General features: G+C 43.5%; 1 protein-coding gene across 2 annotated transcripts; it reads right to left on the bottom strand.

Moving 5' to 3' along the window:
* Nucleotides 1-3,034: 3,034 nt before the first annotated feature.
* Nucleotides 3,035-22,339, bottom strand: LOC139388582 (V-type proton ATPase subunit B, brain isoform). Of its 2 annotated transcripts, XM_071135331.1 has the most exons (14): nucleotides 22,192-22,339; nucleotides 21,811-21,866; nucleotides 21,576-21,674; nucleotides 21,347-21,440; nucleotides 14,096-14,173; nucleotides 13,819-13,958; nucleotides 13,361-13,462; nucleotides 9,011-9,108; nucleotides 6,258-6,381; nucleotides 5,979-6,129; nucleotides 5,425-5,507; nucleotides 5,157-5,261; nucleotides 4,817-4,946; nucleotides 3,035-4,678 (listed from the first exon to the last, which is right to left on the bottom strand). In XM_071135331.1, exons 1-14 carry the CDS (start codon nucleotides 22,328-22,330, stop codon nucleotides 4,548-4,550), a joined length of 1,530 nt encoding a protein of 509 aa, XP_070991432.1. In that variant the 5' UTR covers nucleotides 22,331-22,339; the 3' UTR covers nucleotides 3,035-4,547. The 2 variants fall into 2 exon arrangements, with proteins under 2 accessions (XP_070991432.1, XP_070991433.1); XM_071135332.1 differs by lacking the exon at nucleotides 14,096-14,173 and having other exon boundaries at nucleotides 4,424-4,678; nucleotides 22,192-22,322.
* Nucleotides 22,340-23,392: the final 1,053 nt, after the last annotated feature.

Raw genomic sequence — 23,392 nt, forward strand, 5'->3', positions numbered from 1 at the left:
TTTGGTTACACTTTTTTGGGGGTCGTTTAGCAGATACTCTTATCCAGAGTGACTTACAGTGTATTAAACTAAGGTTAACAATAATATACCACAGTCATAGCAAGTAAAAAGATGATGTTACCGTTACAGAGAAATGTTGTAGTTAGATGATGTTACCGTTACAGAGAAATGTTGTAGTTAGATGATGTTACCGTTACAGAGAAATGTTGTAGTTAGACGATGATACTGTTACAGAGAAATGTTGTAGTTAGACGATGTTACCGTTACAGAGAAATGTTGTAGTTAGATGATGTTACCGTTACAGAGAAATGTTGTAGTTAGATGATGTTACCGTTACAGAGAAATGTTGTAGTTAGACGATGATACTGTTACAGAGAAATGTTGTAGTTAGACGATGTTACCGTTACAGAGAAATGTTGTAGTTAGATGATGTTACCGTTACAGAGAAATGTTGTAGTTAGATGATGTTACCGTTACAGAGAAATGTTGTAGTTAGACGATGTTACCGTCACAGAGAAATGTTGTAGTTAAAAGCAGGCTACATTGCAAGTATGTAGTTGCATTAAAAAAAAAAATACAAAATGCATGTATTGTAATTAAACTGTTACATGGATTGTAGTCTAGGCTAGAGAAATACAGAAGAGGTATTGGAAAACATATATCACATACATGTACCAGAAATACTGCCCGTCGATGGCACTAGCTACCTGCACTGTAAATCTGCAACAGTTTACTAACCCACTGTGCTTCCAGTAATGCCTTCCAGTAATGCCTTCCAGTAATGTACTGTAAATTACAAAAAATACAGCATGTTGCTGTAGTCAGGTGTTCTGGTAATATCCTGTAAAGTGTTACAGTAAAGGTCCTGTACATCTACAGTAATTTACTGGCTTCTGTGTTGCCAGTATATTACTGTATGCTGTATGTACAGTAACCTACTGGCTACTGTGCTGCCAGTAATTTTCTGTAAAAATTACAGGAAATGTTTTACACTGTAGAAGGTGGAAAAGGTGATATGTTGATATTCTTCAGATTGCTGCCATATGACTGGTTTCACATTTGTCTCCAGCGATCATAAGGGAAAATCGATCTAAAACAATTGGCATTGTTTTAGACTCTCACCTCTTCACTTGTTTTCACTCCTCTCGTGCCTCCTCCCCCTTCCTCTCCTCTCCTCTCCTCTCCTCTCCTCTCCTCTCCTCTCCTCTCCTATTTAATTTACTCTCCTGTCCTCTCCTCTCCTTTTGTGTCCTCTCCTCCCCTCTCCTCATATTTAATTTACTCTTCTGTCCTCTCCTTCCCTCTTTCATCTACTCTCCTCTGCTCTCATTTCCTCTCCTCCGCCCTCCTCTTCTCTCCTCTATTCTTGTGCAGCACATTGTGTGTCCCCTTCGATACAATAAAAATCCCATAGAGACTGTGAAAAGGGTTAAGGTTGGCTCAATTAAATATCGATTAAATACATAATAATAGTCCTCTGACTATTACCATTCACACTCTACTGCTCTCTCACAGTTGCCTGGATACAGGCCATTTTAGTGGTGTTTGTGTGTGTGTGGGTCTGTGCGTGTGTGTGTGTGTGTGTGTGTCCTTCAGCACACGTCCTTATGCTATCGTCATTACTTCAATTATGTGTGTTATCTGACTGTGATCGCATACAGACAGCTCATGAATAATTCCAATGCGTGTGGAGAAGAGAAACCATATGTTTGTTTACCCTGCAAAAACACGTATTGATACACACACACACACACACACACAAACGTCTGATTAATAGAAAGATACAAGTGACAGAACGGAGAAGCTCACAGCATGTGACACTCAGCATAATAAAACTGCTCACACACACAGGTGTGTGTGTGTGTGTGTGTGTGTGTGTGTGTGTGTGTGTGTGTGTGTGTGTGTGTGTGTGTGTGTGTGTGTGTGTGATCTATGAGATGTGAAAGTGTGTGTCATCATGGCAGACACACTGAGGCTTTGAGGAATGATAAACACACATGCCCTCTAAAAATGCCACCCCACGCAAAGACCTTCCCTTGTACCAAGCTGTGTGTGTGTGTGTTTCTTCTGCTCGGCTTGTATGGCTGATTTACATCCAGTGATTCAGCTCCCTGTAGGACTCGACTGTCCCCCTACACACGCACACACACACACATGCACACACACACACACACACACACGCACACATGCACACACAAAGACACAAGAAAATTCACACCTGTCCTCACCAGGGAAAATACAGCCCATTTCCGCCCCACAGAGAGGTGTTCAGCGAAGGTGTGAGTCTGACATAGGAGGGAGAAGAGAGAGAGCGAGGGAGAGATTAGGTTCATTATCTGTTTGAAGGCCAGAAAAGAGTCGAGAGAGAACAAACTGTCTGTGTGCATGAGGACACAGTTGAACACACAGCCCTCTGCCTACAGGGCATGTCATGCACACATATCTCCTCTCCTCTCTCGCTCCCCCTTCTCTCCTCGCTCCCTTCCTAAACACTAACCTTAAATCCTGTCTGTACTCAGTGGGACTGAGGAACAAACCAGCTTGTTTCTCAGCATGTGTTCAGTAGAGAGCAACTGTCATTAATTACAATCTACCTATTAGGTGTAGGTCTAAGGTAGGTTCACTGATTGAAGAGAGGGGAGCAGTTTATTACATTCATTAGTACCCAGTTCAACAGCACCACCCTGTGGCCTTTCACTGTACTGCATCTGCTATCACAGAGGACTGTCTGTCTCCGCAACTGTGTGTGTGTGCGCACTGCACGTGTGTGCACTGCATGGTGCAAGGCCACGGCCACAAAGAGACTCATAAAGACGTACAAAATTGCATGACGCATTCATCACTGTCTGTTTTTTTGTCCGTCAAAAGTTAAACTCTTTCCGGAAGAGTTTCATAAAATAAAAAACGGTTGTCCATCATCCATCAACGGATGACATCCACTGAAAAACCATTGGCTCAATCCGTAATTTCCGGATGCCAAAAGTCTCTGTGGCAGCGTCCTTAAAGAGCTAGGAACCACAGAAGAGAGCGGGAGCAGCGTGTATTCCTTTATTGCACAGACACACCCCAGAAAGCTGAGCAGTCATGCCTGCATTTAGACCAAAACGACACTAACCATAAATCCCGAAACAGAACATTTACCAAAAGATATAGGAGGAACACATACATAAGTACAGTACATCTGTCTACTCTAGAAGTATTCACCGTAAATAACAACATTGTCATCACTAAACCACAGCGTGCGTGTCGACGGAGCAGCTACAATAGAGAAATAGAGAGAGAAATATATAGACGACACAAATACACTGAGCGAACAAAACATTAGGAACACCTGCTTCTTTCCATGACACAGACTGACCAGGTGAATCCGGGTGAAAGCTATGATCCCTTATTGATGACACTTGTTAAATTCACTTTAATCATTGTTGATTTAGGGGAAGATTCAGGTTAAAAAAGGATGATTTTTAAGTCTTGAGACAATTGACATCCAGAGGGTGAATGGGCAAGACACAATATTTAAGTGCCTTTGAACGGGGTATGGTAGTAAGTGCCAGGAGCACCGGTCTGAGTGTTTAAAGAACTGCAACGCTGCTGGGTTTTCCATGCTCAACAGTTTCTCGTGTGTATCAAGAATGGTCCACCACCCAAAGGACATCCGGACAACTTGACACAACTGTGGAAAGCATTGGAGTCGACATGGGCCAGCGTCCCCGTGGAACACTTTCGACACCTTGTCGTCCACGCCCTGACGAACTGAGGCTGTTCGGACGGCAAAAGGGGTTGCAACTCAATATTAGGAAGACGTTCCTAATGTTTGTGCACTCAGTGAACAGGTAATAATAACAACAGGCAGTTTGTGTGTTGTATCTCTGGCTTTAGTTCAATGAATTAAGGGGGCTTTTGGGTTAATTCGGCGCAGAAACGGCACTGATCTATGCAAAAGATACTAGGAGCAACGCACAGGCAACTTATATGGTCATAACAAAAGGCCATTAGAAACGTAAACAATGACTTGTGAGTGGAATAGGCTGTTAGCCTTGAGTCCATCTTTCATACACATGCATCATCACTGCATATTCACTAGTCTACACCTACAGTACGCCTAAAGTACACCTACACATCCTGTTAAAAATACCTTATACCATCCCTCTGACTTATAACAGACCATTCACTATTCATCCAGCTCCTTTCCGTCCATCTATCCATCCAATACATCAGCCAAGGCCAGGAGATTTTCCTGATCATGTGATCTGACCAGGGAAAATCCCAGACCCTATTACCAGGCTATTTGGCTCTGCTGGTCAGAGAGAACCTCTCTGGCTTGGAAACCACTGTCTCCATCATCTGCATCTTCTACTTCTACGGGTCTATCTGTTCGGGTAAGGGGTTACCTCTGTGTGTGACAGTATCAGTACTAGCCTATAAAAATGCGTACAGTACAGAAGCTACTGGCAATGTTACAACAGCAACACCATTTACAAAGAGGCCGAGCAAGAGGGAAGGGTTGGAGTTGTGTGTGTCACTATGCATCCCTATGTTTGTCATCATTACTTCAAGCGGGGGTAGAACTCTGCCAGCGTGCTCTGAGGGATTCTCTTCAGCATCTCTTTGGGGAAGATTCTCATCAGCTGCCAGCCGATATCCAGTGTCTCAAACACAGTCCTGTTCTCATAGGCTCCTGGAACAGAGAGAGAGAGAGAGAGAGAGAGAGAGAGATTACACACTTGCGCACGCACTCAAACACGCACGCAGGCAGACAGGCACACACACACACACACACAGTCCTCCCGTCCCCTCCCCCTATGCCCCAGTGTACCCTGGGCGATGAAGTTCTTCTCAAACTTCTGTAGGAACTCCAGGTAGAGAAGATCATCAGGCGTCAGAGCCTCCTCTCCTACCACAGCCTTCATCGCCTGCACGTCCTTACCTATAGCATAACACGCATACTACACATACACACACAATAACAGATGATTTCCAGCAGAAGTGTCTAATGGTGTTGAGCAGTGTGTGTGTGTGTGTGTGTGTGTGTGTGTGTGTGTGTGTGTGTGTGTGTGTGTGTGTGTGTGTGTGTGTGTGTGTGTGTGTGTGTGTGTGTGTGTGTGTGTGTGTGTGTGTGTGTGTGTGTGTGTGTGTGTGTGTGTGTGTATACATACCAGCTGGTTGGAGACATCAGAGTGGTCTTTGCGTGTCATCCCCTCTCCGATGGCTGACTTCATCAGACGAGACAGTGATGGCAGAACATTGATGGGAGGATAGATCTAGAGAGAGAAAGAGAGAGAGAGGGGTAAAGAGGGAGAGAGTCGGAAACATCACAACATCAATTGAGAGAATCGATTTGCCAGACACTAGAATCCTGCCAAAGCCCAGAGGCGCTGTTTGAAGGTAACAGCCACATTCCTGTGTGTGTCTCTGTGGTGTCACCTGTCTGTTGTGCAGTTGTCTGTCCACATAGATCTGTCCCTCAGTGATGTACCCTGTCAGATCAGGGATGGGGTGAGTGATGTCTGAGAGAGAGAGAGAGAGAGAGAGAGAGAGAGAGAACATCACTTGAGAGAGCGGAAGAAAGTAAAAGACTGTCCATATTTGAGCAGTCAGTTAAGTAATACATGTGTGAACAGTAGCATCGTTGGGAAAAGGGATATGTGTGATCGACATATCATTGTTGGGCATAGTGAGTGTAGGGATCTGGGTGATCGACATGCCATCGTTGGCCATAGTGATTAAAGGGATCTGGGTGATCGACATACTTTCGTTGGCCATAGTGAGTATAGGGATCTGGGTGATCGACATACCATCGATGGGCATAGTTAGTATAGGGATCTGGGTGATAAACATGCCATCGTTGGGCATAGTTAGTACAGAGATCTAGATGATAAACATACCATCGTTGGGAATAGTTAGTATAGGGATCTGGGTGATAACCATACCATCGTTGGGGGGCATAGTTAGTATAGGGATCTGGGTGATCGACATACCATCGTTGGGCATAGTTAGTATAGGGATCTGGGTGATAGAGCCGTTGCGTCCCTCCACCCGACCAGCTCTCTCGTAGATGGTGGCAAGGTCAGTGTACATGTAACCTGGGAAACCACGACGACCTGGGACCTCCTCTCTGGCCGCTGAGACCTGAGAGGTGGGGGGATGACATTTACTCGTTGTCATTGATTTAATGTGTAATAATGTTGATGTTTGCTGTGGCGATGTCTCACCTCTCGTAGCACCTCAGCGCGTGTGTGTGTGTGTGTGTGTTATACCTCTCGTAGCGCCTCTGCATAGGAGCTCATGTCAGTCAGGATGACAAGGACGTGCTTCTCACACTGGTAGGCCAGATACTCTGCTGATGTCAGAGCTAGGCGGGGCGTGATGATACGCTCTATACTGCAGAGAGACGGGGAGAGGGCAAAATCTTCAAGGCAAGAGGTGAGAGGTCACCAATGAAGCATGGTTTCCGTTAGGAAAATGTGGCGCCGGACAACATGACTGGGCAGATTTTAATTTACTGGACACATATGCATAGGGTGACTAACCCATTAGGGCAGGGGTAGGCAACTAGATTGTGCGGCGGGACGATTTTCTCCGGAAGAGATGGTCGGGGGCGGAATATAATTCTGATCATTTGTACACTGCAAATTGACCACAACTAGGCCCAAAAATAGATTGTATTTGAAAATAAAAAACATTGATTACATTGAGACACAATGACATATGTATATTTTTTTATTCGTGGGAATACTTGGGAACAGATTACCGAAGTGAATTCCTGGTGGTTATACAGTAAAAAAAAAAAAAGAGTTTTGCCTGTTTGCCGACCCATGCATTAGGGTGTCCACCCCCAGCGCTCAGAAGGACAGGAATCACATTTACACTATGGTAGTTCATCTTAACAGTGGCGCAGCGGTCTAAGGCACTGCATCTCGGTCCAGGCTGTATCACAACCGGCCGTGCACAATTGGTCCAGCGTTGGCCGGTGTAGACTGTAATTTCTTAACTGACTTGCCTAGTTAAATAAAGGTTAACAGAACATGCAACTCCTGTAATGAAGCAGCCAATAAAACGTCATTTCCCAAAATGCAATTAGCAGGAAAACACCATTCTAAACATTTAGCTGACGCTCATATCAAGAGCGACTTACAGGAGAAATGAGTGTTAAATACCTTCGTCAAGGGCAAATCAACAGATTTTTCACCTGGACAGCTTGGGGATTCGAACCAGCGACCTTTCAGTTACTGGCACAATGCTCTTAACCACCGTATGTGACAGAGATGAAAATCTCTGTTGGAAACTTGGAAAGACGGGGACTTTAAAGATGCAACAATGAGGATGGGTTGCTAATATGACTAGGATTGTGTCTTTGAGCTTCTGGACTACAAAATAAAGTTGATGTGGAAACCAATAGAACACGAAAGAAATTCTGGTTTCAATGGCATATGAGGAAGTCTTTATAAAACAATTGCCTCCGCGTTTCTCGGGTCAGATTTTGCCTAAGATCATTTGAAGCAAGGTAAGATATGAAATAAAAAAAGTTCAGGTTTCAAACAATTAAGTATATGTTTTCAAAATGCCTCCGCCTCGCATTGCAATGTGGAGTGTGAGACACTGATACCCCAGCCAGGTCACCAATGACACAAGTCTGTATTCGACGTTCATCTATGTCTGTTGACTTAGGGGCAAACAGCGAGCACTGTTACCTTCAAGTAGGTTTCAGTTTGGCTCGGGCGTTGGGGATGGGTGTAAACATCTGACCCTGATTCCAAATGTTGCAAGTTCAAAATCCTGCGAAATAAATCTATTTGAGTTTTTTTTGGTTTTAAGCTTAACCTTAAAAATTCAAAGTTTGCCTCCCGGGTGGTGCAGTGGTTAAGGGCGCTGTACTGCAGTGCCAGCTGTGCCACCAGAGACCCTGGGTTCGTGTCCAGACGCTGTCGCAACCGGCCGTGACCGGGAGGTCTGTGAGGCGACGTACAATAGGCCCAGCATCGTCCAGGTTAGGGAGGGTTTGGCCGGTAGGGATATCCTTGTCTCATCGCGCACCAGCGACTCCTGTGGCGGGCCGGGCGCAGTGCGCGCTAACCAAGGTTGCCAGGTGCACAGTGCTCCTCCAACACATTGGTGCGGCTGGCTTCTGGGTTGGATGCGCGCTGTGTTAAGAAGCAGTGCGGCTTGGTTGGGTTGTGTATCGGAGGACGCATGACTTTCAACCTTCGTCTCTCCCGAGCCCGTACGGGAGTTGTAGCGATGAGACAAGATAGTAGCTACTGAACAATTGGATACCACGAAATTGGGGAGAAAAAGGGGTAAAAAAAAAAAAAAAAAAAAGATTTCAAAGTTAATGCCTAAACCACCTTAAAACACAACTTCGAAATTTGAGACACACGGATGAACGTCTAATTCTGAAGTGACACTGTGAGAGCTAGTTGGATACCCTGCCTACTGTTGCCTATGCACTGAATGGCAAATGGGAGGCACGCTTCAATTACGAGTTGAGAAAAAAAAGATTGTAGCTCTTTTTAATCATGGACATCAAAACGCAATTACATTTAGAATTGTTACACAATGACTGGGCTTATAAAAGCACGTTTCACTCCAGCAGCAACTAGCTGAGGAGCTGCAGCAGAAGCTCTACTGCTGTCCGACTCGTGATATTCCCCTCAAAATTAGCTCGATATGCCGTGACGTGTGATAGATAAGATATATGACGACTCACGAAAATGCACACGCCCCAATTATTCCACTAAATGTAGCTAATTAACCTAGAAGCACGACAGTCAACTGTATTTACATCAACTGATATTTCCATCAATTAATAAAAAATAATACTTTTCAATGGGATTGTTTTTTCTCCCGGTCAATTTGGCTGGCAACAATTCTATTTATCAGCTACAACAAAAAAAATATTGCCCAAAAACAGGCAATTACCAGCTAATGAAAACCCTGCAATGAAGGTTAATTGGACAGGTTGAGGAGCAGGTGAGATGAGGGTAGAGGTTAAAGGTTAGAAGTGACCTACGTGGGGTCGTTGGCCAGGTTGAGGAACAGACAGACGTTGTCCATGGAACCATTCTCCTCAAAGTCTGACTTGAAGAACCGAGCTGTCTCCATGTTGACCTGGGGTCAAGGGTTAGAGGTCAAAGTTTAAAGCTGGAATCCTTGATTGAAATAATAACAAAGCGGTCACCCTGTAGTGGAGTAATATTTGATATGTGTATATTATGTATACACTACATCAACAAAAGTATGTGGACACCAGCTTGTCGAACATCTCATTCCAAAATCATGGGCATTAATATGGAGTTGCCCCCTCCCCCTTTGCTGCTATAACAGCCTCCACTATTCTGGGAAGGCTTTCAACTAGATGTTGGAACATTGCTGCTGGGACATGCTTCCATTCAGCCACAAGAGTATTAGTGAGGTCGGACACCAATGTTGGACAATTAGGCCTGGCTCGCAGTCAGGGCTCTGTGCAGGTCAGTCAAGTTCTTCCACACCAATCTCGACAAACAATTTCTGCATGGATCTCGGTTTGTGCACGGGGGCATTGTCCTGCTGAAACAAGAAAGTGCATTCCCCAAACTGTTGCCACAAAGATGGAAGCACAGAATTGTCTAAAATGTATGTATGTATGCTGTAGCGTTAAGATTTCCCTTCACTGGAACTAAGGGGCCGAGCCCGAACCATGAAAACCATTATTCCTCCTCCACCAAACTTTACAGTTACACTATGTATTTGGGCTGGTAGCGTTCTCCTGGCATCCGCCAAACCCAGAAAAGTCCGTCCAACTGCCAAATGGTGAATCGTGATTCATCACTCCAGAGAACGCGTTTTCACTGCTCCAGAGTCCAATGGCGGTGAACTTTACACCACTCCAGCCGACGCTTGGCATTGCGCATGCTGATCTTAGGCTTGTGTGCGCCTGCTCGGCCATGGAAACCCATTTCATGAAGCTCCCGACAAACAGTTCTTGTACTGACGTTGCTTTCAGAGGCAGTTTGGAACTCGGTAGTGAATGTTGCAACCGAGGACAGAGATTTTTTACGCACTACGTGCTTTAGCACTTGGCGTCCCCATTCTGTGAGCTTGTGTGGCCTACCACTTCACGGCTGAGCCATTTTTGCTCCTAGACGTTTCTACTTCACAATAACTGCACTTACAGTTGACCGGGGCAGCTCTAGCAGGGCAGAAATTTAACGAACTGACTTGTTAGAAAGGTGTCATCCTCTGATGGTGCCACATTGAAAGTCACTGAGCTCTTCAGTAAGGCCATTCTACTGTCAATGTTTGTCTATGGAGATTGCATGGCTGAGTGGTCGATGTTATACACCCGTTAGCAACGGGTGTGGCTGAAATAGCCGAATCCACTCATTTGAAGGGGTGTCCACATACTTCTGTATATATAGTGTGCCTCACTCGTAAAATCTCACCCTTTAAAATGAGAATAAACATTATGAGAAGTGAATATCAAAGCAAGTGTAATTTCATTACTTGCAAAACAAATGGATTCACAACTTAAGTTGCAAGGCAATACTGACATTAACAAAGCATAATTCTGAGGGTATACATCCTCAGTTAACTTATAAGACAAAGCGTGAACAAAGAGATGCCTACTAGACCAGAGTCCTAGAAATGTTGAATTGATTATATAACCTTCAAATGGACAGGATACAGGATGAGAGAGAGAGAACAACAGGCCTTCATTTCATTTATAACATCTGAAGATGTGTAAAACCAACCACCATTGTCCAGTCAAACAATACCAAGTTTACAGTAACCTGATCACTCAGGCCCAATCTCCACAGGGTGTGTCACAGCATCTAACTTTCATTTAGATTTTTACGGTCAACCACATTACAATGATTTTGAGATAAAGACGATATATACAGTCCCAGTCAACTGTTTTGGAAACATCATTCAAGGGGTTTTTCTTTATTTTACTATTTTCTACATTGACTTGCAAAATGTTCTACATTGTAGAATAATAGTGAAGACATAAAAACTATGAAAAAACACATAAGGAATCATGTTGTAACAAAAAAAGTGTTAAACAAATCAAAACATATTTTATATTTAAAATTCTTCAAAGTAGCCACCCTTTGCCTTTATGACAGCTTCACACACACTTGGCATTCTCTCAACCAGCTTCATGAGGTAGTCACCTGGAATGCATTTTAATTAACAGGTCTGCATTGTTCAAAGTCAATTTGTGGAAGTTTTTTCCTTCTTAATATGTTTGAGCCAATCAGTTGTGCTGTGACAAGGTAGGGGTGGTATACAGAAGATAGCCTTATTTGGTCAAATATAAAACACTTTTTGGGATTACTACATGATTTCATGTGTGTTATTTCATAGTTTTGATGTCTTCACTATTAATAGTAAAAATAAAGAAAAACCCTTGAATGAGAAGGTGGTACCGTATATTAATAAAAACATTTTTGGGGCAGGGTTGGAAATTCTCCCGGGGTCGCAACCCCTACTTTAGGAACCGCTGTTTTAAAGAGTCAATCTGCAGTTGTTTCATACTTTTTTTCAACTTAGAAATGTATAATATGTATCCATTGTTTCTGGAAGAATGTAACTTATAAATGCCTCATGAGCTTAGTTAAACTGTCACATCCGGTCAGAACAACAAATACAGTGCCTTGCGAAAGTATTCGGCCCCCTTGAACTTTGCGACCTTTTGCCACATTTCAGGCTTCAAACATAATGATATAAAACTGTATTTTTTTGTGAAGAATCAACAACAAGTGGGACACAATCATGAAGTGGAACGACATTTACTAGATATTTCAAACTTTTTTAACAAATTGGGGTATGCCTCTATCAGTTTTGCACATCGAGAGACTGAATTTTTTTCCCATTCCTCCTTGCAAAACAGCTCGAGCTCAGTGAGGTTGGATGGAGAGCATTTGTGAACAGCAGTTTTCAGTTCTTTGGATTCAGGTCTGGACTTTGACTTGACCATTCTAACACCTGGATATGTTTATTTTTGAACCATTCCATTGTAGATTTTGCTTTATGCTTTGGATCATTGTCTTGTTGGAAGACAAATCTCCGTCCCAGTCTCAGGTCTTTTGCAGACTCCATCAGGTTTTCTTCCAGAATGGTCCTGTATTTGGCTCCATCCATCTTCCCATCAATTTTAACCATCTTCCCTGTCCCTGCTGAAGAAAAGCAGGCCCAAACCATGATGCTGCCACCACCATGTTTGACAGTGGGGATGGTGTGTTCAGCTGTGTTGCTTTTACGCCAAACATAACGTTTTGCATTGTTGGCAAAAAGTTCAATTTTGGTTTCATCTGACCAGAGCACCTTCTTCCACATGTTTGGTGTGTCTCCCAGGTGGCTTGTGGCAAACTTTAAACGACACTTTTCATGGATATCTTTAAGAAATGGCTTTCTTCTTGCCACTCTTCCATAAAGGCCAGATTTGTGCAATATACGACTGATTGTTGTCCTATGGACAGAGTCTCCCACCTCAGCTGTAGATCTCTGCAGTTCATCCAGAGTGATCATGGGCCTCTTGGCTACATCTCTGATCAGTCTTCTCCTTGTATGAGCTGAAAGTTTAGAGGGACGGCCCAGGTCGTGGTAGATTTGCAGTGGTCTGATACTCCTTCCATTTCAATATTATCGCTTGCACAGTGCTCCTTGGGATGTTTAAAGCTTGGGAAATCTTTTTGTATCCAAATCCGGCTTTAAACTTCTTCACAACAGTATCTCGGACCTGCCTGGTGTGTTCCTTGTTCTTCATGATGCTCTCTGCGCTTTTAACGGACCTCTGAGACTATCACAGTGCAGGTGCATTTATACGGAGACTTGATTACACACAGGTGGATTGTATTTATCATCATTAGTCATTTAGGTCAACATTGGATCATTCAGAGATCCTCACTGAACTTCTGGAGAGAGTTTGCTGCACTGAAAGTAAAGGGGCTGAATAATTTTGCACGCCCAATTTTTCAGTTTTTGATTTGTTAAAAAAGTTTGAAATATCCAATAAATGTCATTCCACTTCATGATTGTGTCCCACTTGTTGTTGATTCTTCACAAAAAAATACAGTTTTATATCTTTATGTTTGAAGCCTGAAATGTGGCAAAAGGTCGCAAAGTTCAAGGGGGCCGAATACTTTCGCAAGGCACTGTATAAGCTTGTTTGACTCCAATGTTTGTAAACATTGTAAATCTAGACAAACACTGAATAGCCTCAAAACATGCTTTAAACTATACATGTGACATCATGGATGGTCAGTCCTTGCATCCATTACTCTGTCTATGAATTTGAGAGGGGATACATTTCTCCAGGCCTATCCCTCAGCTTTTGGCCCTTTAAGGGGTCATGTGTGTGTAACCATATATGTCTCACCCCCATTGCGGCGAAGACGATAGCGAAGTTGTCATCGCTGTAGTCCATCACATCTTTAGACTTCCTCACCAGGCCTGCCTGACGACAGATCTGAGCCGCTATCTACACAGAGAGAGAGAGAGAGAGAGGGGGGGGGGGGGGACAGAGGAGACAGAGGAGACAGAGGAGACAGAGGAGACAGAGGAGACAGAGGAGACGATAGAAACACGCTGCAGGATATGAAAAAACAACTGTTTCCTTCCTTGGAGGAGAGCCTCAAAGCTCATTTCCCATTTAATCAAACTGAACTAATTCAAAGAAAATGATACAAATTAATGAATCAATTTAATTAGTGGGTTTAATCAGCACTAGACCCTATGGATGTGCTACTTCAATACCTTCACACAAATTGCCAGGCCATTCACACAGCTCTTAATGCTGAGGATGGGGGTTAACGGAGGTAGGGAGTGTGTGCGTACCTCATTGTGTGGCAGTCCTGCAGCAGAGAAGATGGGTATTTTCTGCCCCCTAGCGATGCTGTTCATGCCGTCTATAGCAGAGATCCCTGTCTGGATCATCTCCTCCGGGTAGATACGACACTGAGGGTTGATAGGCTGGCCTGGACACACGAGCACGTCCGCACGCACACACACACACACACACACACACACACACACACGTTATTATCTCCTCAAAAAAGAAACAATACTCTCTATCGTTATATTCATCTCTCAATCTATAACTCTAGATGTGTACCCATGATGTCCAGGTAGTCTTCTGCCATCACTGTGGGGCCTTTGTCGATGGGCTTGCCTGATCCATTAAACACGCGTCCTGCAAACAGAAATGCCCATACACACGCACAGGCATGCACACCAACACACACAGGTTCAGATTGACTGTTCTTAACGCGTGTTACTGTGCATGTGTATACAACAACAACAAAACATTTACAGTGAGGGAGAGGTCGAAATTACACAATTGTTACCCGGAGGAAAATGGGGGAGAGTCATGCTTTTTTTTCAATTTCAGTCAGGGGGAGGGCTTAGTATTTTTTTATTTAGTTCAGGGGAGGGTCATGTCATTTGTAATCGATTAAATGTCGTATTGCTCACTGTTTGAGAATGAGTTGCTTATTATAACTCGATGTGTGCCCGATGCTGCCCCTCATAGGTGATTCTCTGCTGGGCGTGCAATGGCAAGTGTGCCTAGTGTGGTCTCAATCAAATGATCCATAGCCTATACCGTAGGCTAAGGCTATACGAAGAGCATGCTGGGAGAAGCACTGGGATGGTGTATATGAAACTAGGCTACACTCCACCACAATGGATAGGCTATCCCAATCATAAGCCCTGGCCTGCCCTGGTCTTGCTGATGCAAACCCGTTTTGTGCTGCCAAACCGATGGCTGTGCTGTGCACCGGTGGCAATTCAGGACGTGAGTCAAAGGCTTCTTCCAGGAAATAATGTTGTATTTGTCCAAAATGTTCAGTTTGAAAGCAAAGATGAGGAGGAGGACCGGAGGTAAGTTTGCTACTGCTACAATTGATTTTAATAAAAAACAACATGTTTCATTGCCCATAATGAAGCTATTTATTAGCGTTATTGATCTCACAATGAGCCATATTCGAGTAATTTACATCACTTATTGTACATTACTATGAAGCGGCAGCAGTGGAGATGGACAAGCAATGGATGCTGAAAGTCGGCTAATTCCAGAAGGCCTCATTCACTCATTTTAATTAGATATTAACAACAAGGGGGCTATTGTGTTGGAGCCTATTTCTTCATATTCAATAAATAAGAGGTAGGCCTACCTGTTTGCCAGATTAAATTATAGTCTACTATCCATAGATTAGCGCAGCCTATTCTTGCTGTTTGATAAATGAAAATATTCTCGCTCTCATCCATAGTAACGTCATCATGTAGACTAGACAACCCGCACAGCTACCTGCACTGTAACTGCATGCTGTTGGCTAGTGGGAAGGTGCCAAGACCAGAGTAGGCACATTTGCTATTTGACGCAACAGTTTGTGACAAAACTATCAGTAGAGTTGAAAATGCGATGGAAACACATTGAACTTGAGATTCTTTACGAAAAAGTCGATTTTGTGTGCACTACAGTTCCTTTGGAAATTATTCATACCCCTTGATTTTTTCCACATGTTGTTACGTTATAGCCTTGTTCTAAAAATGAGTAAATAATTACAAATCCTCAGCATTCTACACACAATACCCCATAATGACAAAGAGAAAACAGCTTTAGACATTTTTGCAAATGTATAAATGTTTTTTAACAGAAATACCTTATTTACGTAACTATTCAGACCCTTTCTATGAGACTCCAAATTGAGCTTAGGTGCATCCTGTTTCCATTGTTCATCCTTGAGATGTTTCTACATCTTGATTGGAGTCCACCTGTGGTAAATTCAAATGATTGGACATGATTTGGAAAGGCACACACCTGTAATAGGTCCCACAGAGCAAAAACCAAGCCATGAGGTCGAAGGAATTGTCCACAGAGCACCGGGACAGGATTGTGTCGAGGCACATTACTGGGAAAGGGTATCCAAAACATTTCTGCAGCATTGAAGGTCCCCAAAAACACAGTGGCCGCCATCATTCTAAATGGAAGCATCATCGAACCACCAACTCTTCCTAAAGCTGGTTGCCCGGCCAAACTGAGCAATTGGGGGAGAAGGGCCGTGGTCAGGGAGGTGACCAAGAACCTGATGGTCACTCTCTGACAGAGTTCCTCTGTGGAGAAGGGAGAACCTTCCAGAAGGACAACCATCTCTGCAGCACACCACCAATCAGGCCTTTATGGTAGAGTGGCCAGACGGAAGCCACTCCTCAGTAAAAGGAACATGACAGCCCGCTTGGAGTTTGCCAAAAGGCACCTACAGGACTCTCAGACAATGAGAAACAAGATTTTCTGCTCTAATGAAACCAAGATTGAACTCTTTGGCCTGAATGCCAAGCGTCACGTCTGGAGGAAACCTGGCACCATCCCTAAGGTGAAGCATGGTGGTGGCAGAATCATCATGTGGGGATGTTTTCAGTGGCATGGCACTGGGAGACTATTCAGGATCAAGGCAAAGATGAACGGAGCAAAGTACAGAGAGATCCTTGATGAAAACCTGCTCCAGAGCTCTCAGGACCTCAGACTGGACAGGACAACAATCCTAAGCACACTGCCAAGACAATGCGGGAGTGGCTTCGGGACAAGTCTCTGAAAATAGCTGTGCAGCAACGCTCCCCATACAACCTGACAGAGCTTGAGAGGATCTGCAGTGAAGAATGGGAGAAACTCTCCAAATGCAGGTGTGTCAAGCTTGTAACGTCAAACCCAAGAAGAATTGAGGCTGTAATCGCTGCCAAAGGAGTTTCAACAAAGTACTGAGTAAATGGTCTGAATACTTATGTAAATGTAATATTTCAGTTTTATTTATTTTTTATAAATTTGCAAAAATAAATGTAAAAACGTTTTTGCTTAGTCATTATGGGATATTGTGTGTAGATTTAATCACTTTTAGAATAAGCCTGTAACGTAAGAAAATGTGGAAAAAGTCAGGGAGTCTGAATCCTTTCCAAAGGCACTATAAGTCATCAAGCATTGATATTTATTCGAAACAAGTCCATTGGTGGAAACATGTTGGTGGGGAAGTGCTAATATTTTCAATTAAATTAAAGATTTTACAGATTTTGTTTGTTTGTTTGCATATTACCCCCTTTTCCCCCAAAACATTTGATCTTGTCTCATCGCTGCAACTCCCCAACTGGCTCAGGAGGTGAAGGTTGAGTCATGCGTCCTCCGAAACATGACCCGCCTAATCGCGCTTCTTAACACCCGCCTGCTTAACCCGGAAGCCAGCCGCACCAATGTGTCGGAGGAAACACTGTTCAACTGACGACCGAGGTCAGCCTGCAGGCGCCAGGCCCGCCACAAGGAGTCGCTAGAGCGCGATGAGCCAAGTAAAGCCCCCCCAGTCAAACCCTCCCCTAACCCGGATGACACTGGGCCAATTGTGCGCCGCCCTATGGTAGGCCCGAGTTACAGTTCATATGAGGAAATCAGTCAATTGAAATAAATTCATTAGGCCCTAATCTATGGATTTCACATGACCAGGAATACAGAAATGCATCTGTTGGTCACAGATATCTTAAAAAAAGGTTGGGGCGTGGATCAGAAAACTAGTCAGTATCTGGGGGACACCATTTGACTCATGCAGCGCAACACATCTCCTTCACATAGAGTTGATCAGGCTGTTGACTTTGGCCTGTAGAATGTTGTTCCTCTCCTCTTAAAATAGCTGTGCGAAGTTGCTGGATGTTGGTGAGAACTGGAACACGCTGTCGTGCACGTCGATCCAAAGCATCCTAAACATGCTCAATGGGTGACATGTCTGGTGAGTATGCAGCCCAAGGAAGAACTGGGACATTTTCAGCTTCCAGGAAATGTGTACAGATCCTTGCGACATGGGGCCGTGCATTATCATGCTGAAACATGAGGTGATGGCGGCGGATGAATGGCACAACAATGGACCTCAGGATCTCATCAACGTATCTCTTTGCATTCAAATTACTATCGATAAAATGCAGTTGTCTTTCGTTGTGTGTAGCTTATGCCTGCCCATACCATAACCCCACCACCACAACGGGGCACTCTGTTCACAACATTGACATCAGAAAACCACTCGCCCACACAACTCCATACACGCTGCCATCTGCACGGTACAGTTGAAACCGGGATTAATCTGTGAAGAGCACACTTCTCCAGCGAGCCAATGGCCATAGAAGGTGATCCTTTGCCCACTGAAGTCAGTTATGATGCCAAACTGCAGTCAGATCAAGAACCTGGTGAGGACCACGAGCACGCAGATGAGCTTCCCTGAGACGGTTTCTGACAGTTTGTGCAGAAATTCTTTGTATGTGCAAACCCACAGTTTCATCAGCTGTCCGGGTGGCTGGTCTCAGACGACCCTCAGATGACCTGCAAGTGAGTGGTTACACGTGATCTGTAGTTGTAACGCCAGTTGGACGTACTGCCAAATTCTCTAAAAACGACGTGTATGGTATAGATATTAACATCAAATTCTCTGGCAACCGCTCTGGTGGACATTCCTGCAGTCAGCATGTCAACTGCACGCTCCCTCAAAACTTGAGACATCTGTGGCATTGTGTTGTGTGACAAAACTGCACATTTTAGAGTGGCCTTTTATTGTCCCCAGCACAAGGTGCACCTGTGTAATGATCATTCTGTTAATCAGCATCTTGATATGCTACACCTGTCAGGTGGACGGATTATATTGGCAAAGGAGAAAGGCTCGCTAACAAGGATGTAAACAAATTTGTGCACCAAATATGAGAGAAAAAAGCTTTTGGTTCATATGGAACATTTCTGGGATCTTCTATTTCAGCTGATGAAACATGGGACCAACACTTTACATGGTAACCTGGCTAATGTTAGTAAATGTTGAAACTTGAATGGCTTGGTTAAAATCAGGGCTAGAATTGAGGGGGTATGTGAGGGTATTGGGGCCTTTGTTAAAGAAAAAGGCTAAAAGCATAGGCTTACCTCTTAAGATTTTATATAAAGCGATCTATAACTAAGCTTTAGTACGCAATGCCATTTAAAAAAAAATCAATTGTGAAGCATTTGTTACACACAACAGGCTGGCAGGAGCGCTCAGCATTTCAACAACACATCAACAACATGCCCATGATTTTGACATTTAGGCTGTATAAAATGTTAACTAATTACTTAGAATTAGATAGTAACTAGACAAAATAGTCTTATTATGCTATACAGTCATTCTACAGGGCCTTTTGAATTCACTTGAAGAAATATGAGCTTGGCCAGTCTTTGGTTTGAGGATCATGCAGTGACCTACGCATGTTCATTTAGACTAGCAAATGCTCTTATATTTCACAGTCAACACAAATCTATTTTGTAACAACAATATCATGGAATAAAATATAATAAATTAGAAAACTGACAGGTTTCCAAATGACAAAATTTTACAAGCGCATACCTGATGATATGCGGCTGCTGATTAAATAAACAAATGGCTTTTTCTCAAATTTTTTGATGATGATCAGACACTTCAGTTGTCATTCGTTCTGTTGCACTCAATTTTTACAGTTGAATGACAACTGTACCACTGTTCCAAACTTAGACTACCCTCTTTTTTTTAACAATAGTCTACAGTGGGGCAAAAAAGTATTTAGTCAGCCACCAATTGTGCAAGTTCTCCCACTTAAAAAGATGAGAGAGGCCTGTAATTTTCATCATAGGTACACTTCAACTATGACAGACAAAATGAGGGAAAAAAATCCAGAAAATCACATTGTAGGATTTTTTATGAATTTATTTGCAAATTATGGTGGAAAACAAGTATTTGGTCAATAACAAAAGTGTATCTCAATACTTAGTTATATACCCTTTGTTGGCAATGACAGAGGTCAAACATTTTCGTAAGTATTCACAAGGTTTTCACACACTGTTGCTGGTATTTTGGCACATTCCTCCATGCAGATCTCCTCTAGAGCAGTGATGTTTTGGGGCTGTTGATGGGCAACACGGACTTTCAACTCCCTCCAAAGATTTTCTATGGGGTTGAGATCTGGAGACTGGCTAGGACACTCCAGGACCTTGAAATGCTTCTTACAAAGCCACTCCTTCGTTGCCCGGGCGGTGTGTTTGGGATCATTGTCATGCTGAAAGACCCAGCCACATTTCATCTTCAATGCCCTTGCTGATGGAAGGAGGTTTTTACTCAAAATCTCACAATACATGGCCCCATTCATTCTTTCCTTTACACGGATCAGTCGTCCTGGTCCCTTTGCAGAAAAACAGCCCCAAAGCATGATGTTTCCACCCCAATGCTTCACAGTAGGAATGGTGTTCTTTGGATGCAACTCAGCATTCTTTGTCCTCCAAACACGACAAGTTGAATTTTTACCAAAAAGTTATATTTTGGTTTCATCTGACCATATGACATTCTCCCGATCTTCTTCTGGATCATCCAAATGCTCTCTAGCAAACTTCAGACAGGCCTGGACATGTACTGGCTTAAGCAGGGGGACACGTCTGGCACTGCAGGATTTGAGTCCCTGGCGGCGTAGTGTGTTACTGATGGTAGGCTTTGTTACTTTGGTCCCAGCTTTCTGCAGGTCATTCACTAGGTCCCCCCGTGTGGTTATGGGATTTTTGCTCACCGTTCTTGTTATCATTTTGACCCCATGGGGTGAGATCTTGCGTGGAGCCCCAGATCGAGGGAGATTATCAGTGGTCTTGTATGTCTTCCATTTCCTAATAATTGCTCCCACAGTTGATTTCTTCAAACCAAGCTGCTTACCTATTGCAGATTCAGTGAGAGGCCTGTAAATTAATGCAGGTAACGAGTGGAGGACAGAGGACCCTCTCATTTTGTCTGTCATAGTTAAAGTGTACCTATGATGAAAATTACAGGCCTCTCATCTTTTTAAGTGGGATAACTTGCACAATTGGTGGCTGTCTAAATACTTTTTTGCCCCACTGTATATAAAAAAAAATTAAACGTCTCTGTTGCTGCAGCGTGCACTTATTCGTTGTCATGCTCTGATGTGGTATTAAAAACAGATTCTGCAGTAAAATGACAGAATTGTATCAAATGCGTTTTTAAATTGATATTTTTTTCTCAGAATGAGATGAGGGTTAGGGTTAGGGTTCATTCGGTGCTTTTATAATAATCTCTTCACCGCTTACCCTTGTCCGCGGTGGTCTGCCTTCTGGCTACGTTGCCATGTAATGCTTACAAAATGAAGAACAGTTTCTAAAACGGCATATCAAAGGGTCTGGTCTGTCGGTCCTAGGTGTGAGGGTAAATGATAGGCATGTTCTCTGCTATCCACTTTGTTTTTATCTATATTTTGGGTATAGGGGAATATCTGACCTCACTTCAGAGGTCAGATTTTCTCCAGGTATCCCTCATTATGAATAACATACAGTCCCTAAGTGCCGTACCCAGCATATCTTCAGAGACAGGGGTGCGTAGGATGTCTCCTGTAAACTCACAGCTGGTCTTCTTAGCATCAATACCTGATGTCCCCTCAAACACCTACACACACCCACAAACATGCACACACGCACACGCACACACACACACACACACACGCCAAGGGACAGTTAACACAGGGCTCTGAGTTGTAGGATTTTGAGACATGTTGGGCAAGTCACACACAGACACACTGACCTGCACCACGGCTTTAGACCCTGTAACCTCCAACACCTGGCCACTCCTCTTGGTTCCATCTGGCAGGGTCAGGTGGACGATCTCTGCATACCTGGGGAACTGTCTCACAAACACACACACACAAGGATGATTTCATCACACTTGGGAAACTGAATAACATGCCCGCTGGTCAGAGCCTGGCTGTGTTTTAATACAATATGTTGATTTGAAGATGTACTAATCTGTGATCACTCACCTTCACCTGGTCCAGAATCACGAGAGGCCCGTTCACCCCAGACACTGTCTTATAGGCTACAAACAGAGAGCAGAGTTACTCACACACTGCTCACACCCGTTGTAGTAAGAAGCTGCAAGTCATGCAACTGCTGCAAAACATTTTGAGGGGGTGATGGTGAAATTCGATTTATTTTAATTCATTAGGATATGAGAAACGTATATATCCCAGCAACATATGATACAAATGAGTTTCAATAGCAATCGATTACCCTAAATACTACTACTAGTCATCATCACTTGCCGCAGAATGCGCAACGTTATCTCCTATCGGGCTGTCTGTCTAGCCCCTCCGTTCCTGCGTTATTCTCCGGTTTACCGGGCACGACAGCTAATAACTCACTCAGGCGCGGCTGGGAGATGTAGTCGCGTTTAACGGCCAGGACTTGCTCCCGGGAGGCAGCCGTCTTGTTGCCGGTAACGGCTGATGAGAGCTCGTTAACAGCTCCGCTGACCATTCCCTTCAGCACCTTCAACGCCATGTTTACCTCTGAATTGGAGTTGGAGCAGACAAGTCGTGACAGCAAAACTGCGCATGCGAGGTAGCTACGCGGAGGAGCTGACCAAGGTGCTGATTATTCCAAGATTTGTTTTATTATAAGGTGTGTAAACTGACATTTTGGGCTAAAACAAGTATTATAAATTGGGTGGTTCGAACGCTGAATGCTGATTGGCTGACAGCCGTGGTAAATAATACCTGTATACCACTGGTATGACAAAACAATGTACAGTATTTTAAAATGTTCACACATTTATAGTAAAATGTTATCAAATCAAATAAAACAATCAAATGTTATTTGTGACATGCTTTGTGAAGAACAGGTGTAGACTAACAGTGAACTGCTTACTTATAAGAAATAATATAAAAATAATAATAAAAAAGGGATAACTACACAATGAGTAATAATAACTTGGCTATATATTATATTAACTCAATACATTAAGTAATGACTTAAGAATTATTACCTTCTACACTAAAAGATAACGAACCTACAGCACTAGACTAACATCACATGCATCATCCTTGCGGTATTGAGAGATAAACATGGTAATGACTTCACTGATTGCACATAAATGAAGATAGTTCCGACCTGATAGAGTGCTTGCTTTGTTATCCAACTAATCTTGTTTCCTTTCTGTCATCCCGTGAACCCCGTTAATTGCTGCTAGCAGCTATATTTCAGTGTTGTGTTTCTGTGATCCTGAGGCTGAGACATTTGCAATTGCGCTAATATGACCACAGGAGGTTGGTGGCACCTTAATTGGGGAGAAGGGTTTGTGGCAATGACTGGAGCGGAATTAATGGAAAGGTATCAAATACATCAAACACATGGTTTGATGCCATTCCATTTGCTGCGTTCCAGCCATTATTATGAGATGTCCTCCCCTCAGCAGCCTCTACTGATTCTGACATACTGGTACGACCTAAGATGGCGGCTGATATAGGGGCCGGTGCCATCAGACATTTAGCTCTAACTTTGGAACGCTATGGGCTATCAACTCAGTTCTAATTGACCCTTCGCTAAGGCCCAGAATTTTGACCA

The sequence above is a fragment of the Oncorhynchus clarkii genome, chromosome 29 (assembly GCF_045791955.1).
Source record: "Oncorhynchus clarkii lewisi isolate Uvic-CL-2024 chromosome 29, UVic_Ocla_1.0, whole genome shotgun sequence".
Lineage (NCBI taxonomy): Eukaryota > Metazoa > Chordata > Actinopteri > Salmoniformes > Salmonidae > Oncorhynchus > Oncorhynchus clarkii.

Bases quoted from the DNA above. Each gene is read 5' to 3' on its own strand.
- LOC139388582 (XM_071135331.1), bottom strand. From the start codon at position 22,330: ATGGCGTTGAAGGTGCTGAAGGGAATGGTCAGCGGAGCTGTTAACGAG. The intron at 14,174-21,346 runs GTACGGCACTTA...TTCTGTTTGCAG, and splicing joins TGTCTCTGAAGATATGCTGG to GACGCGTGTTTAATGGATCA. The intron at 5,508-5,978 runs GTATGTCGATCA...TCTCTCTCTCAG, and splicing joins ACTAACTATGCCCAACGATG to ACATCACTCACCCCATCCCT.